The sequence below is a fragment of the Odontesthes bonariensis genome, chromosome 14 (assembly GCF_027942865.1).
Source record: "Odontesthes bonariensis isolate fOdoBon6 chromosome 14, fOdoBon6.hap1, whole genome shotgun sequence".
Taxonomy (NCBI): Eukaryota; Metazoa; Chordata; class Actinopteri; order Atheriniformes; family Atherinopsidae; genus Odontesthes; species Odontesthes bonariensis.
This window is the reverse complement of record NC_134519.1, coordinates 21,789,836-21,806,175: the sequence shown is the minus strand read 5'-3', so window position 1 is coordinate 21,806,175 and position 16,340 is coordinate 21,789,836. Positions and strand designations below refer to the sequence as shown.

Genomic DNA, 16,340 nt, shown 5'->3' with positions numbered 1-16,340 from the left:
TTTCATCAAACCTGGTCCAGTGCATTATGGCAAAATATGTTCACTTTGGACTCATCTTTCCAAAGAGCTTTGTTCCAGAAACCTTGTGGTTGCAGATACAACTTTACAAACCTAAGCTGTGCTACTCAGTTTTGTATGTATTTATTCTTAAGAGAATAGACTTTTTCCCAATGAGCCTTCCAAAAATACCTTTTCTGATTTTATTGTATTTTATTTTTCTGATTTTTAACATTTATCATGCTATCTGATGCCAGAAGTTTTTTTAACTGTCCGAGCTTTGCACAGTCTGACCTTGATGTAAACTTCCTGGGTCATCCACTCCCGGGAAGATTGTCAATTGTCTTGAATGTTTTCCACTTGTGAAAAAATTATTTCCACTGTAGAATGATGGATTGAAGGGTAGCTACAGTAGATCATTGCTGTCACTCCTACTTGGCATTGTGTGAACACACACCTGAATGCTGCAGGCCAGCAAAGCTTCTGCTTTTATAGAGGTGCTCACACTTGCTTATGGTCAGTTCATCAAGTGCATTTGATCAGGAACACCTGGCTGCTACTTGCCCTCTTAATTCCTATTGAAGCAATAAGGCTGTACTTTTCGACATACTGATTCTGCATTTTAGATTTTGTTTTTTAAACATTGATATGGTGTTATATTCCATGTATTGTTGTTCATCTTCACAAGAATATATTTCATTACATCGTTCGGTGTCTTGGTCAAAGACATTGTTGAACGATTAATGTAGTTTTAACCAACCACCAGGGTACTCTGTATAGTTGCAGCTTCTTTTAGTGTTTGTAATTGAGAAGATAAACTTTATTTGATACAGTCTGCACAGAGGCTTTTAAATTTAAACTTGCTTCTGTCACTGTCCCTGCTGTATTAATTGTGAACAGTAACACTATGACTAATCAATACATTGTTGCAGATGGCTCATGCAGATGGTGTCAGTCAGATGATTCCAGTATAAAGAAATAATTATTTTCTATTTAACAGTTTGATTTTATGTGGGAATTAAAGAAAAGCTTTGTAGTTTTATTGGGAGCAGTTTACACACATCATTCTCCCTTTAGGGACTGGAGCTTCCTGTCCCCACCCATTTTCCATGTTTGGACCCTTCTCTTCTCCCTACATTGTCCTACACTGAAATATACATATAAGTGGACATAAGTGGATGAAAAAAGAAACAACAACAAAAGAGACAAGCTGTAAAACAAGTTCAAAGATGAGCAGACTAATGTAAAGAGTTTCAGTAGGGAATTACCAAAAACACAATTTAGACAGTTGAGACACTTCTGTTCTTTCTTTTAGTCACTCTTGTTTTAGAATATATAATCAGAAACTAAACTTAAATTTACCACAGTGTTAAAAAAAAAGTTGTACTTCAAATAAATTTGTTTATTTTCTCAGTGTTAAAACTTGAAAAAGACTGAACTCTTGTATTTAGCTTTGTCTTTTCAGTTATGACACAGCACTTTGCAGGCTAATTAAGAAATGCATAATATTTCAAAATTGGCAGATGAGTTAACAAAAAAAGGTTTGTCAACCTAAATGATCATTCCAAAGCACAACAGGGCATCTATTATGAAACTTAATGCATCACAATCTCCAACACCATTGGCTAGGATAGAAAATTGCATAAATTGTAGTTGTAAGGCTATTAACTTGACCACAAAAAAGAACAAAGTTAGGATGTCCTTTAAGAATAGACAGCCATTTATTACCTCACTGACAGATGAAGACTCTAAACATTTGTTCTGCAGACAGTATTTCGTTGTTTAGGACCAGATAACTGAAGGGGGCAGACAGAAACAGGCCTAGAGAGTCAACACTAGTCTTATTCCAGATATACTTTCAGTGTGTAAAAGAAAAAAAAGTGCAGGCAAAACTTTACAGCATAATAACAACAAATCAAATAAGCAACAGAGAGACACAAAATGGCAGCAAACACATAGCAAATGACCAAGTAAGATCCTCACTACGCATAAAAAACCCCAACTCAAATGAGACAGAAACCTGAAACAAAACAAAATGACCCTATACCTACAAACATGCAAAACTCCATCCATTAATTGTTAATACCTGCGTTTCATATTTAGCGTCAAAGAAGACAAAGACAATACAGCAGAAGAACAACGTGGATGTTTGTTTTGAAGGGATACTTTGCTGGAGAATCCCAATGTTCCAATCGCTATAATGAACTGTAGACTGATTACATGCCCATCCATGGACGCTTTGGCGCACCTGAAGCAGAATGCTGAATGAATAGGAGCGCATGTGCGTCGGCGCTCCCATCGGGATCACACACGTGTCCTCAGTCGGACAAATAGGAAACCTTTTCGACATGTTTACCCAGCGGTCAATGATTTCATTCAGTTCCATACGCACACTTAACTTTATCATATACTGTTATTGTTGCGCAGTAACAAAAATCAAAACACAGACACTTGATCAGAAAAAGCTGAGCAATCATACGGAGCCAATCCTGTTTGTTAAAGTAGCTCAACTACGGACCCCGCATTGCTGCGATGGCAGAGCTGACTATCCGGAAAGTTGTGACCGCCAGTAACCTTGCTGACGTCCCCGCTGCCCCAAGCACGCGCCACCTCGAGTCCTCCAATCGCTGACGGAGGAACATTGTGACGTCAAGTAGTAGCTTCCGGGCTGACAACGCTGGCCCGATGATTCTCAGATTTACAATTTTATATTCGTTTTATAACCGACTTTCAGTTGCGATTAGTTCCTAAAAATCCCGTTTTCCAGGTTATGTTGATATCCTGCCACGGTTGGTGTGTACAAGAGGAAAAATACTGGAGTCCATACCGCGGCGACCCCGGCATAGCGGTTGAGAAAAGAGGTGAGAATGTGTTGCAGTGTGTACGCTTTGCAGATGTTGTTGAGAGGGAATTATTGTGAGACCGGTTTTCTTAACAGTGCAGCATGTCACTTTTAATATGGGATACTTTTGCTTTATGGCATATGATATTTGTATTGCTTTCTATCTGAGACAAATATATGATTCAGCTTGTTTCACTTTACCAGCAGCCGGCAAAACAACCGCAGCAATAGTTAGCTTGAGGCTAAATGCTAGCTTCGCTAGTGCGTCTTGAATTTGCTAACTGCTAATCTTGAAGCTTTCTCGAACAGTCTCCGTTTTGAACAATGGAGTTAAATGAATGGTATAGTCTAATTAGTATTACATCTGTCTAGTATCTATAATGCGGTGTTGGTCATCTTATTTAACAGGTTTTGTTTTTTTTTAAAGATAAGGACAGATATAAACCGATACTAGACCACACTGCTTGGTAGAACAACAAATGCCAACGAGCAAGCTAACGGAAATAAAATGGTTTGTGATTAAAGGCCAATTGTCAGACTCTTTCAATGAAAAATCACCAGCTTTCAAAAGATATACAGTTTACCATCACCCTACTGTTTAGATGTATTTCATATGCTTTCACTGGGAATAAAAAGATTAGTATTTTAAGTGTTCCATATCCTTTACTCAAGTAAAAGTAGCAATACAACAATGCAGAAGTTTACCATTCAATTATAAATATTGCTTAAGTAACTATGAGCATGTATTATAGTGAAAATGTACAACCTATGTGAGGAGCTACATCATTCAAGTTTGCTTGATTACCTGTTTTTTCTTAACATGACAAAACTTCATTAATCTTTTATGGGAGTGGATGTTTATTAGAGCCATTATCGCCTTAGTGACTGACTGTACAACTGGAGGCTAATTTAATTATGAAGTATTGGGTTTCTGATTAGCCACTGTAATTTTGCATCACATGCTGACTGCTCTGCATCCCAAAGGATTTACAACAAAAGAAATGGTAACTAGGAGAGGGTGTATCTACCTCAACGTAAGTTACAGAGTGACTGAACCTGTATTACTAGTGGTAAAAAAAAAAAAACCTGAGGGAGATTTTACTGTTTTTCCTGTGCCTGCAGCTTTGTTCTTTGTTTGATCTGCTCAAGTACTGTAGAACTTTCAGTTGGTTGCAGCAGAACAAGTGAGGCAGGTTTGTCCAGAGGGACGTTGTGTCTTTAGATAAAAATCTTGATCATAAAGCCGTTGTGGTTTTGGGTTAGAACTCTTCTCTGATAAATTCCCAGAAAAGATCAGTTGAATTTGGATCATCATCATCGCTTTTTACGTATACAGTTTGGCAGATGGAAATGCGCCAGTGTAGACACAGTAAAATAGGCTAGTTTTTTTTTTGCTTACATGATTAACATTGCTGAACGCCATTTAATGAATAGCTGCCATTTCTTGTGTAGAATAAATAAATAAAGAAAAAACATTGGCCTCTGCTGTGTATGTCTGGCTCTGCTGTCCTAGAGACCGGCATGGTCCAGAGCATGTGACCCGTATTTGATATCCGTGTTGGTTCTCACACTCTTAACTAGACTTCTTTCTTGCATTCTGCCTCTTGTAACCTGTGTTTTTTGCACATGGCCATGAACAGCCCACCTCTGCGGCCCGTGTTACATTCTTCGCAGTGTTGTCACATTAGCAGGCCGGGGTATGCAGACCTCAGTCATGACCTCCAGGCCTCTCCCTGTAAGCTACAGAATGAGTCACTGACTTCTTTTAGTGGCTACATTGCAAATTACACTCTGTCCTTAAGCATACACTACAAATAGCTGAGCTCTCAGGAAGACGATCGGAGGTGATCAGATGTTTTGTTGTAGTCGAGCCAAAAAAACAAGATGAATGCAGCAAATAACATTGCTGCAAACTGTACACAATGAATGAATGAAGAAGAAAAAAAAAAGAACACGGGGAGACTGTGTTGAAGGCAATTACTGCTTATTTAGCAGTCTGAATATTGTCTCTTCCAGCCATACCATGTTAGGGATGTATTATCTGCATTTTATCTGACCGTAATCTTTTTACAGATTGTTTGATAATGACAAATGATGCAAGTATCTGATTTAAAAAAAAAAAAAATGTATTAAATTTTTTATTAAACTAGAGCACAGGGTTTCTTTCACATTGATTTTGCAGTTTAAAAACAGCCAAAATTCTTCACACCTGAGAAGGAATTCATTTTATATCACTTGGTTAGTTGATTAACACGATTATCAGTTTTCATTTATGTTGAGCGTAATGGCATCATGCTTCTTCTATAAGGTCGTGCTGTTTAAAATGGGGCCAGAGAGTATTGCGAAAGAAATTTAGCTTGCTGACAACCGTATGACGCAGAATTGGTGATCAGACTAACAAGGATTTATTTACTAGGAGCCAGTTACTCACATTAATTGCAGCTCGACCTCTTAAAATGCGTTAAAACCTCTTTAATCCTTTAATACACCTCTAAAATTTCATGTTGTTTTTCTGTCTTGCAGGTCTGGTTGCTTTGCTGCACGAAAGAGCTGCTGCCTGCAACCCTCAACGTTTGCCACGGGTCAGAACACTTAAAAGAGGAGAGACCAGTGCACTGTGCTGTTGCTGTCAGGGTTTGATTAATCTCCAGCATTGACTTCATCCTCAAAGATGAAGTTGAAGGAGGATATGAACCCCCTGCTACTGCAGGTTTTCCGGTCTGTCGTCTGGGTCTACTCTGTCATCACCTTCATACCTTGGTACTTCTTCTCCGGGGCTGGCACTAGTTTGGAACGAGCACGCCGAATGAAAGCACGTTCGGTAAGCGGAAACCCAGCAGGACCTTATAGAGCCATCAATAGCCAAGAGAAGTTTGCAGCATGGCTGCATCCTGGAATAGACACCCTGGACAAAATGTTTGAACACGCTTCAAGAAGGTTCCCAAAGAGAGACTGTCTGGGCACCAGGGAGTTGCTCAGTGAGGAGGATGAAATCCAGCCAAATGGCAAGGTGTTCAAAAAGGTGAGACATTGACCTGCTGTTCTTTCATCTTGTTTCATTGGAATTTTTAATGTTTGATCTTTCAGTCACACAAAAGTAGGTCCTGTGATCATAAGCTCCTTTCACACATGCATTGCTTTCCTTTAGTCTGGAGGCAAGTTAAACATGTCGGTGTCACGCCCAAAGGATCTTTTTTTTGTAACATTTTTGCACATACAAATCACTTGCAACTCCGCACTCGGCTGAAGTGCTGCAGTCATATTGACTGACAGGCAGGCCACATTGAAAGTGGTCCAACGCCCACGCATTAAAAGGAGTTTACGCTCACCACCTGTCAGTCTTTCACAGAAGACCGTTTGTAGAGTTAACCAAAAAACTGATACTCTCATACTAAAAGTGATTATCTAATCAGACACTCTTTTGCGGTGGTGTCGATGCGGTTGCAGCTGGCCTCCCCCCCACACACACACACACTAACAGCTGATCATGTTGAGTTCACAGCTCAGAGTTGGCTGCTGCTGGCAGCATAAAACTAAGCTAAGAGTGTTTTATTGTTGTAAGAGCAAGTTTTGGATATATCACAACAATGATTTCCATCAGTTAAACTTGGAGATGGGGGCCTTTTTCTTTTTTTGCTCCTCCCATTGTCATGTGTCTTATGAAAAACCAGGAGAGCGCCAGAATCTCTGTGCGAGAGCCCCTCTCACTCATCATAACAGCTCAGGTGGGGACGAATTCAACTCTGCGGGTCATCATACTCGGGCCACTCCGTCATCAACCAAACTGATTGGCATTATGGTGTATCTTTGAAAACAAACTAACATTCAGACAAGTGAGACGACAGTCCCAAGTCAAAGATGAGGAAAAGAAGTGAAAAAAAGCAGGCAAAGGTCTTCTCTTTTTGACATTAATCGATCATGCAGTTTCTAAGCTAAAGATTCTGCAAAGAAGGGAACGCTGTGTATCTCATATACAGCTGTCGCTTTGGCCAAACATCTGTGGGGATCGCTACTTTGCTGATTCGACCACAATCTTCCATAAACTCTATAGAAACAGACATGTTGAACTGCAGCAGGTCTGTCTGACATGACCAAATTCAGTACATCTAACCATGTTCTAAAGGATGAGATGCCATGAGTCATATTTACTTATTTTTTTGGGGGGGTGAGAGAAAACAGAGCTTCTGTGAATGTCTGGATGTGAAAGTACACAATAAGTGTGCAGCTTACTGGAAGTAACAGCTGTGTTTCAGCCAAATAAGTCAACATTCAGCTCAACACACTGATATTTATTCCATGTTAATGTTAGGACTGACAAGAGTTTTTGGTAATGAACAGAGTTGAATTGCCAGAAATACCAGAGTGATGTTTCATTTTTAAGGAAGGGAAGAAAATCTGTATCGCGTATCAAGAATTTTCCTTGGTGTGGGTATCAACTTTGAAATTCAAGTATTGGGACAATCCTGCTGTTTTGCAGGCTTGTGTGACAGCGTGTAGCTAACGCTTAATGACTATTTGTGGATTTTTGATTGCCCTGAACATGTTCTATAAGACTATTTTAGGGCTTTTTCTTTGACCGACAATGAAAAAACGTTTGTGGCAGAGTTATTTGCTTAGTCGAAAAGTGTGTGTTGATGCTGTAGTCTTGAATGTACAAGTAGCCACTTGGCATATCAAACGTTCTCCCTGTGAATGAATCCCTCTGATACAAGGATTCATTCATGTTAGCTCTGTTTTTGGTGCTCTTACGAAACTGTCAGGAAGGTGTTTCGCACCGTGTGAGTCATTTGAGAAGAGTAGCAACAATATTATTGGTCATGAATGGTCTGAATTAATACCTGAATGGCCAAACATGTCCTCCAGATGGCAGTAACTGACCGCATATGAGAGAAGATGTTGTATGTTTGGTACCAGTGTGAGCCACTTTCAGATTCTACTGCTTTTTGGTTTGTCCACTACCGCTTTCTTGTATTTCTATGCCTCTTTTTCATTGTTTCTTGTATATTCTGTTACATTTGTGTACATAATCCTGACAATTTCCTATCTCTGCATGTCACCTGTAGGTAATTCTAGGGAACTATAACTGGCTCTCGTATGAGGAAGCCTACCATGCAGCAAAGTGCTTTGGCAGTGGGCTGGCTGTTCTCAACCAAAGGCCTCAGTGTAACATCGCCATCTTCTGTGAGACCAGAGCCGAGTGGCTTGTGGCAGCACAGGCCTGCTTCATGTACAATTTCCCACGTGAGTGACTGAGGAACAGATTTGGGTGCTTATACATTCATCATTTAACTGTAAAAACAACACGCCTAACCTTAATTACCTTTCGCAGTTGTGACCCTGTACGCCACTCTTGGACCTGTGGCCATCTCTCACGGCCTGAAGGAGACAGAGGTCACACACATCATCACAAGCAAAGACCTGCTTCAGAGCCGTCTCAAGGTACCCGTTTCCTGTTGTCATCTGTCTCCCATTATGTAAATGTTGTTCAACAGAGTCACCAAATGAGTGTTTGTTCATTATGTGTTACATTAGAGCTCGATAAGAAGCTCAGTTCAGTTTGCTTAATTCAAACTTTCCGTCCCAGGCAATTCTATGTGATGTGCCAAGGCTGCAGTACATAATTTTAGTGGACAGTAAACCCACCAGCTGGCCAGACATCCCAAGGGGCATCGAGGTCTATAACATGGACGCTGTGAAGGATCTGGGATCCAAACCTGACAACCGTGAGTATTTCTGCAGCGGGATTAAAATGGTTTCTAATTTTGTCAGGGACATTGGAGTACACTGATGGAGGCTTAACAACCCTAACGTGTAATTTGAGTGTGTGACATGCTCATTAAATCACCTCTTATCAAGTGCACCGTGTGCTGATGATAGTCGCCATCTTTTTAGGAAAAGGGGGAGAAGAAACATCATGTTAATAACAAATCGCTTCAACCATGTTTTGTTTTTCCTGTAATAAGGTTTAACTCTTAAAATAGACCATACAATATGTGTGAAATAGATTAAGATAAAATAAAAAGTATTGAAATTTACTGGACAAAGACACAATAAAGTGTTTATAAATTGAATAAAATCTGTTTATTACTTGTATTTAGAGCTGCCGACGGTCAGTGTCGTAGGACTCGGCCGTCTCTTGTATTCTGTGGATGTCTCATTCTAGATGGATGCACAAAAGACCAGAAACAATTACCGGTCATATGCAGCAGAAAACTAATAAAAAGTGAACTTTTTTGATAACTGGCCAATCATGAATTAGCAACGGAAATTATTCAAGACGTCTTAGTTTTAGCTTTTCACGTTGGGGGACATCGGCCTTTACTTAATTTAGGCTACTGAAGATTTAATCTGCGGACCACCATATTATGTACAATGGATAGAAAGAACAAAAAAGCAGTCGATGTTTACAAAAATAAAACATTTCCCAAGCACCTTCACTGCAAACACCTCTTTTCTAGAAAAGGTCACATGTATTACTACTCAGTCATGATATGAACTTATTATTACAAATAATAACGTTGGTGTGTTGGCCATTTCCCTCCCAACCCTCCGCTCTGCAGTTGCAGTAAACCGCAGAAAGCCGGAGTCCTCAGACATCGCAGTCATCATGTACACCAGCGGCTCCACAGGCATCCCCAAGGGTGTCATGATCTCCCATGGCAACATCATTGCTGGTATCACGGGCATGGCTGAGCGGATCCCTAACCTCAAGTATGCAGACATCATTTTCACTTCCCCGACACTTCGTCTTTTGTTATGCTCTGGCTCTCAGAATCTCTGTGGGTTTTTTTTTTTTTTTGTTTTTTTTTTTTTTTTTGTCAATCTTTCTAATTGTGGTTATTTTTCCAACCATTTGTTACAACTACGTATTTGTTTTGTTTTTGCAGTATTCGTTCCTGAGTATCTGCAGATAGATAATGTGTGAATTTTTTGTGCCGGCAGTGAGACGGACACCTACATTGGCTACCTACCACTGGCCCACGTTTTAGAGCTCAGCGCAGAGCTGGTGTCCATCTCTCATGGCTGTCGCATCGGCTACTCCTCACCGCAGACTCTCGCCGACCAGGTCAGTGTGTAAATGGGCCGAGGCTCATTGTCGTCGGTTTCCTTCTAGCGCTGAATTAAAGCACAAGGTGGGATGTTTTTCATGTCCACGAAAAATTCCTACTTGAACTCACTGCTTTGGTCTCAGATAAAATGCACAGTTTTAAGTTAAAGTTTAAAGTTCGGTTTCATAAGGCATCCGTTTAGACTGCTGACTGAAATGAGTGAGAGTTGACCAGAGCTGTTCCGTTATCACAGTCCACCAAGATCAAGAAGGGCAGTAAAGGAGACACCAGTGTGCTGAAACCCACTCTCATGGCTGCTGTACCTGTAAGTCAAATACAGCCTTGTAGATTGACATCTCTGGACTTCAAATTAAAACAAATAACAGTTTGCAGGTGTTCGGCGTTAACTGAGCATGTGCCCTCCCAATATGTGTAGGAAATCATGGATCGAATCTACAAGAACGTAATGACCAAAATGGAGGAGATGAGCAAATTCCAGAAGACACTGTTTGTACTGGCTTACAACTATAAGATGGAGCAGATCTCCAAGGGCTACAGCACGCCTCTGTGTGACAGGTAATGCGCATCGCACCGACCCGTATACCTGAGCGGCTCCGTTGACATTTGCTTCCGCTGTTGTTAACCTCTTTTTCTTCTTGGCTAATTATAACACAGCACAGATTCTTCTCATCCTTGTTAACAAGCTACTATAAAAGGGTCGAGGAATTATTCTCTGGCATGTAATTTGCCAGGTAGTGTTGACAGTGATACTGCGTTTGTGCCGAGCATTATTTAGTATGAGTCAATATCCGGATACTATGTTGATTTGCGGCCGATTTTTAAGAAAAACTCTTGGATTAGTCGGGGTCTCCTCTCCGCATCCTTAGTAACTGTGCACTCTCAATCTTGTTCTCGCTTCCAGTCTGGTGTTCAAACGAGTGCGGGCACTCTTAGGAGGTAACATGCGGGTACTGCTTTCTGGTGGAGCTCCACTATCAGCTGCCACACAGCACTTCATGAACATCTGTCTGTGCTGCCCCGTGGGGCAGGGCTATGGCCTCACAGAGACCTGTGGAGCTGGCACCATCAGTGAGAGTAAGAAGGGAGAAAATCTGCAAGCCTTTTTTTTTTTTTTTTTTTTTTTTTTGCAAATTTACCGACGTTGAACTTTTTTGCTCCAAATTTCAGTGTCGGACTACAGCACAGGACGGGTCGGTGCTCCGTTGGTTTGTTCGGCGATCACACTGAAAGACTGGGAAGAAGGTAAGTGGGATGGTAACGGATCGATCCACAGAGACGGCCGACATGTCACGGTATTAATCAGCATGTTCTGTGCACCTTCAGGTGGTTACTACAGCAGAGACAAACCGAACCCAAGAGGGGAAATTTTAATCGGCGGGCCCAACGTAACAATGGGTTACTACAAAAGTAAAAGCAAAAACCAAGAGGACTTTTTTGTGGACGAGAACGGACAGAGATGGTTCTGTACCGGAGACATTGGAGAAATCCACCCTGACGGATGCCTTAAGATCATTGGTAGGGAAGATACCAACTTATGAGTGTGTGTGTGTGATAAAAATGTAACAGGAGTTTGAAGTGTTTTTTTGTTTTGTTTTCGCTACAGACCGTAAGAAAGACCTGGTGAAACTGCAGGCAGGAGAATACGTTTCTCTTGGAAAAGTGGAGGCTGCTCTGAAGAACTGCTCACTCATAGACAATATCTGTGCCTATGCGAACAGGTATTGTCCTTCACCCGTCCCCTACCAATAATGTTTCTCATTCGTCTTTGCACTTGGAGAAAAGTATTTATAAAAGTCTTTTATTATCTTAGCGACCATTCATATGTGATCAGCTTTGTGGTGCCTAACCACAAGCAGTTAATGGCATTGGCTGAGCGGTTGGAAGTAAAAGGCACATGGGAAGAGCTCTGCAACAACCCTCAGATGGAGAAGGAGGTCCTTCGTATCATTGCGGAGGCTGCATCCTCAGGTATGGGAAACAAAACGTTCTATCACCTTTACAGCATAACATTGACAGCTGGTGGTACTCTCTGCCAAGCAATCGGTTCAGATTTTGTGCAATGTCATCCCATGGTTTGTGTCACACTTTGAACGAGCATTACTGGTTCTGTCAAGCTGACGTGTGATTCTGCTCTCCTCCAAACCAGCCAAACTGGAGCGATTCGAAATTCCCAAGAAGGTCCGACTGAGTCCTGAACCCTGGACGCCAGAGACGGGCTTGGTCACCGACGCATTCAAACTGAAACGGAAAGAGCTCAAAACACACTACCAAGAGGACATTGAGAGGATGTATGGTGGAAAATAGCACATAGATTCCCTCCAGATAACACATACAACTTGAACACATACACAAGGAGCTCTAAGGTCCCTACCAGGAGCACTACGAGAGGAATTTAGATACAGGTAACATATACATACTTTAATACTGACACACAAAGAAAATCGTTAACTTCCTCCTCAGCTTCTCTGTAACAGCTTTGATCAGAACCGGGGAAAAAAATCTTGAATCAAGCTTTATGCTTTTGGTCAAGGTCAAGAGGCAGAAAGGACCCCGATATACAACTGAGCCAGCAAAGGCGCGCACGCTGAGATTCCCTAACAGTTCCATTTTGATGGATTTGACCCTTTGGTTGCTATGAGTACGAAGGCGGCACATGAAATCGGACCTTTGCATGTCTCCAAATGAAAATAATGTGAGGCTAGACGTATATGAGTTTATGTCTGCGCACGCACTCCGTCGCTTCTCTTCCTCCTCACCTGCTCTCTGGAGCATTCCACCTAAACAGCTCGGTTGTGGACATGTGGTGCAGATACCCGTCAGGGACGTGGGGTAGCATGAGGCCGACGTGGAGGGGGTGGGTCCTGGGCTCTTAGTAACTTTCAGGTTGGAATCTTTGCAGGGATCTCTATTATCTTTACTGCGTCCTTTCTCTGTATGTGTGTGTGTGTGTGTGTGTGCGTTTTTGTTTTGTTTTATTTCTTTCATCTGTGTTTGGTTTGTCAGCTTTGGAACCCATTTGACAAGTCATTTTTCTGTGTGATGAACTGGTGTTGCAAAGCCATGAGAGATTGAGCATTAAGATGTTTAAAATTTTGTCTTTTTTACTGTTACTTAAAGGTTTTTTTTCTCCTCCTCCTTTTTTTTTCTTTGTATTTCCTTGTTGTCGACTTTAATGAGCTAGCTTTGTCTACAAACTTTCTTTTTTTTAAAGTAATTTTCTCCCTTAACTTTCTCGTTTGCTCATTTGAGTGCATGTTTACTGACTTAAGTCTTCAATCCCTGCTCCCAGCTATTGTAGCAGGATCAGACATTGGTAGGAAGGTATCCGTTTAGATTTTATGCGACCACTGGGACTCGTATGTTCATTAACATACTAAACCTGCCACATTAGTCCTGTATTTCTCCAGTCACGACCAATGCACCGTATGGATGTCTTCAAGGGAAGTTAGCTTACTGTAGAAAAATAATTACATTACTTAGCCTTTTATTGACCGCTAAACATGTTATTCTATTTACCATAAGTCGAGTTATTTTCTAGTCTACTTTAAAAAAAAAAAAAAATTGTTTGTTTTGTTGTTGTTTTTTTTTTACATATACATGATGAAAATGATACAAAATGAATGTGCAATATTTATACTCAGATTTTAAGTATGTAAGGAGGAAACTAATGCACAGGCAACGGTCCTCCTGTGGCGTTTTAACGTTCAAGCCTCCGCTTCGCGTGTCACCGATGGAAGGCTTGCAGGAAAGGAACACCACAGAAATAATGAGGATGGTAGAGAGACACTGATAAGGAAGTTTAGATGTTGCCTGTTTTGAACGTTCTGTGCTGAAAGTGTAAACTGAAAAGTGAAATATTTGGCATTGTGGAAATTGCATGATCAAAAGTGTGCAACTGTACCAAAGCACGTGAAGAGATGGCAAAAGCGCTCTCCGTTTGAGCAACCGAAGAAATTCTCCATGGATACACTCCGTGTTTAATTGAGTATATAGGATAAAGTCAGTTCACCTCACAGAGTGCAAGTTACATTTCTGTATATTTAAACTGGTTTCTGTGTATGATACTGTATGTGCAGTGTATATAAAAGACAACAGTACTACGGGATTCTGTCACCTGCCGTTTATTTGATTTTCTGTAAACCATATATTGATTACAGTAGGCCTTCTGATTGGTGGTGATATTTAACGAATGGCAGTATTGCGAGTGACTCTTTTATTTTTTTCCTTCAGTATTTATTCCTCTGTAGACTGAAGATGAAACGGTGTTTGGTCAGTGGTCCTTTGTGAGGTGGCCATTACTCTCTCTGAATGCAAGCCCTGCTTTGCTCGTACTAAACACACATTAATAAAGGTACGGTCAGGTGCACTAACACTATCTCCTATCAGATGTCCGCCAGCTTTAGCTTGTAAAAAGTTTGACCATACTATTATGACAAAGTGTGAGCTCGTTGCCCGCGTTCCTGTTTTTTATAGAAAAAGAATCCTCTCTCCTGACATTTCAGTGAAACGTCGGTACCTTAACTGTGCTGTTTGCTGCTTTTTCTCTGCCTGGCGAGAGGCGGCTAGTTGCCTTCTGACACACATGAGCTGTCTTTCGAGGTCTTAAGAATGTGAAGCACTCCCTGACATCACACACGTCATTTCCCACTGACAATATTGATCGCAGAGGCTGTGGGTGGTGCAAAGATGAATTCCTCCTCTGTAGTGGTTTTCACTTGCTTTGCAAATGGGTTGAGAGGGGAGGAGCTCAAAGATCAAACTCAATTGAAACTAACAATAACTGTACACGTGTAAAGGCTCCTGCTGATATATTTAATAATCTTTGTTACTGATCAGTTCCCGGGGGTTCTGCTCTTTATTTTGTGTGATGTTAAGTGGCCCTGCAAGCTGAGCTACGGCAAGTGTCTCTTTCCTTATTTATTTGTGATTTGGCCTTGAAAATTATGTAATGGAAATAAACAAGTTTGTGTTGTTAACACTGCTTGTGTTTGTGTTTCTCTGTGTGTGTGTGTGTGTGTGGTACATCGGTGATCTTTGTGACCCAACGTGCAGCTGATAAGCAGCTTGATTGGAATCATTCTGAAACTATAGTTGCTATGGCAACGAAGGCCAGTGAGTCTCTACATGTACGTGTCTGAGTGAGTGTGGTTTGTGAAAGGCTGTGTGGCGCTTTGACGCAAACGGAACACAGTTCTGGGAGTCGACCTGTACGCAGAGCTAGTAAACAAAGGATTCTTTTCCTTTCAGACGTACAAAGGTGACATCTCACAAGAGCATCAGCCCATATATTAAAGGAAGAAGCTTGCACGCCTGCCAAGGTGCTGCTACGGGAGAAAGCCTGGATTTATCATCGTTAGGACAAAGCTGATAACAATCATCAGACCTGTTACTTACCTGATTTATTTGTTGTTGTTTTGTTTTTCAAACTAAGACTATTGGCCACAGTCTATAAAATGCCAAAAGGTCTTATCAGCTATAAATGACACAAACCTGCTTATAATCTTGTTTTTACTTTGAGTCCACCTGATCTGTTGGCTCTGTCTGCATTTTATTTGAAGTAAAAGAGAAACTACAAGACCTCAGAGTCGAGAGCAATTTATCTTCCCTTTTTTTTTTTTAACTCCCTCCATTCAGTCCTATGGGATGAGTGAGTGAGTCACAGGCATAATGCTGTCTTCATTAGCCCACTGATTCTGACGTGAGCGCGCACACAGAGAGCAGTCGATCTATCACACAACAACTGCAACCAAGCAGCAGGAAGTCTGTCTTCCATATTGTTTGACTGGTCTGTGTGTGTGTATTGTGTTTGTCCTCTTTCGGCTTTGTCTTCCAATTCATTTTCTTTCTCCTGCTGCTATGCGTGGCTCTCTCTCTCTCTCTGTCTAGTTATGACTCAGAGGTGCGCAAAAACTTTTTTATCTGTATGTGTGCGTGCACGCACTCCTGTGTGAGCCAATGCCAAACTGGCGTTTACCCAAGGATGAGCTGAGCTGAACCTGGGCTGCTTCATAACTTTGGAGAGGTGGTGGGTGGTGTCTGGAGAGGAAGTGAGAACAATTACATCTTTGGCAGAAAGATGGTGGCACACAAGTATGAGGACTGAGTGAAAAAAAGAGTGTTAGGCACTCATTAGCTGTAGGAATAAGCTGGAATAAAGTGTGAATAAGGGGCAGGTCAGAAAGACATGAGCGGTCCATTCCTGTGGAAAAAAACAAAACACAAAACACTTTATTCTGTGAATAAAGTAACTCCTGAAAATGTGTATTTTTTTTCCATCTTATTAACCAGTTACACAATTAGAAGGGACACAGTTTCAAATTCATACTCTGTGAAATAGAAGTGTTCAAACATGAAACCTAAGTCTTTTAGAAGTACTGTGTTGAATTGCAGTCGATGTAAACCTTTTGTATCATAAAGAATTATTACTATAA

General features: G+C 41.1%; 1 protein-coding gene across 1 annotated transcript; it reads left to right on the top strand.

The window, feature by feature from the left end:
* The first annotated feature begins 2,623 nt into the window (after positions 1-2,623).
* Positions 2,624-14,885, top strand: acsl3b (acyl-CoA synthetase long chain family member 3b). Its single transcript, XM_075483511.1, has 15 exons — positions 2,624-2,858; positions 5,363-5,861; positions 7,903-8,080; positions 8,169-8,278; positions 8,424-8,562; positions 9,400-9,550; positions 9,782-9,905; positions 10,142-10,213; positions 10,325-10,464; positions 10,811-10,983; positions 11,077-11,151; positions 11,233-11,424; positions 11,513-11,627; positions 11,720-11,877; positions 12,056-14,885. The coding sequence occupies exons 2-15, from the start codon at positions 5,511-5,513 to the stop codon at positions 12,211-12,213; spliced, it is 2,136 nt and encodes a 711-aa protein (XP_075339626.1). The 5' UTR covers positions 2,624-2,858; positions 5,363-5,510; the 3' UTR covers positions 12,214-14,885.
* The last annotated feature ends 1,455 nt before the right edge of the window (positions 14,886-16,340 follow it).

What these genes read in the sequence shown, in the direction of transcription:
- acsl3b (XM_075483511.1), top strand. Translation starts at nt 5,511, where the DNA reads ATGAAGTTGAAGGAGGATATGAACCCCCTGCTACTGCAGGTTTTCCGG. An exon ending in AGCACGCCTCTGTGTGACAG is followed by an intron (nt 10,465 to 10,810) that starts GTAATGCGCATC and finishes TCTCGCTTCCAG; the next exon opens with TCTGGTGTTCAAACGAGTGC. An exon ending in ATCTGTGCCTATGCGAACAG is followed by an intron (nt 11,628 to 11,719) that starts GTATTGTCCTTC and finishes TTATTATCTTAG; the next exon opens with CGACCATTCATATGTGATCA.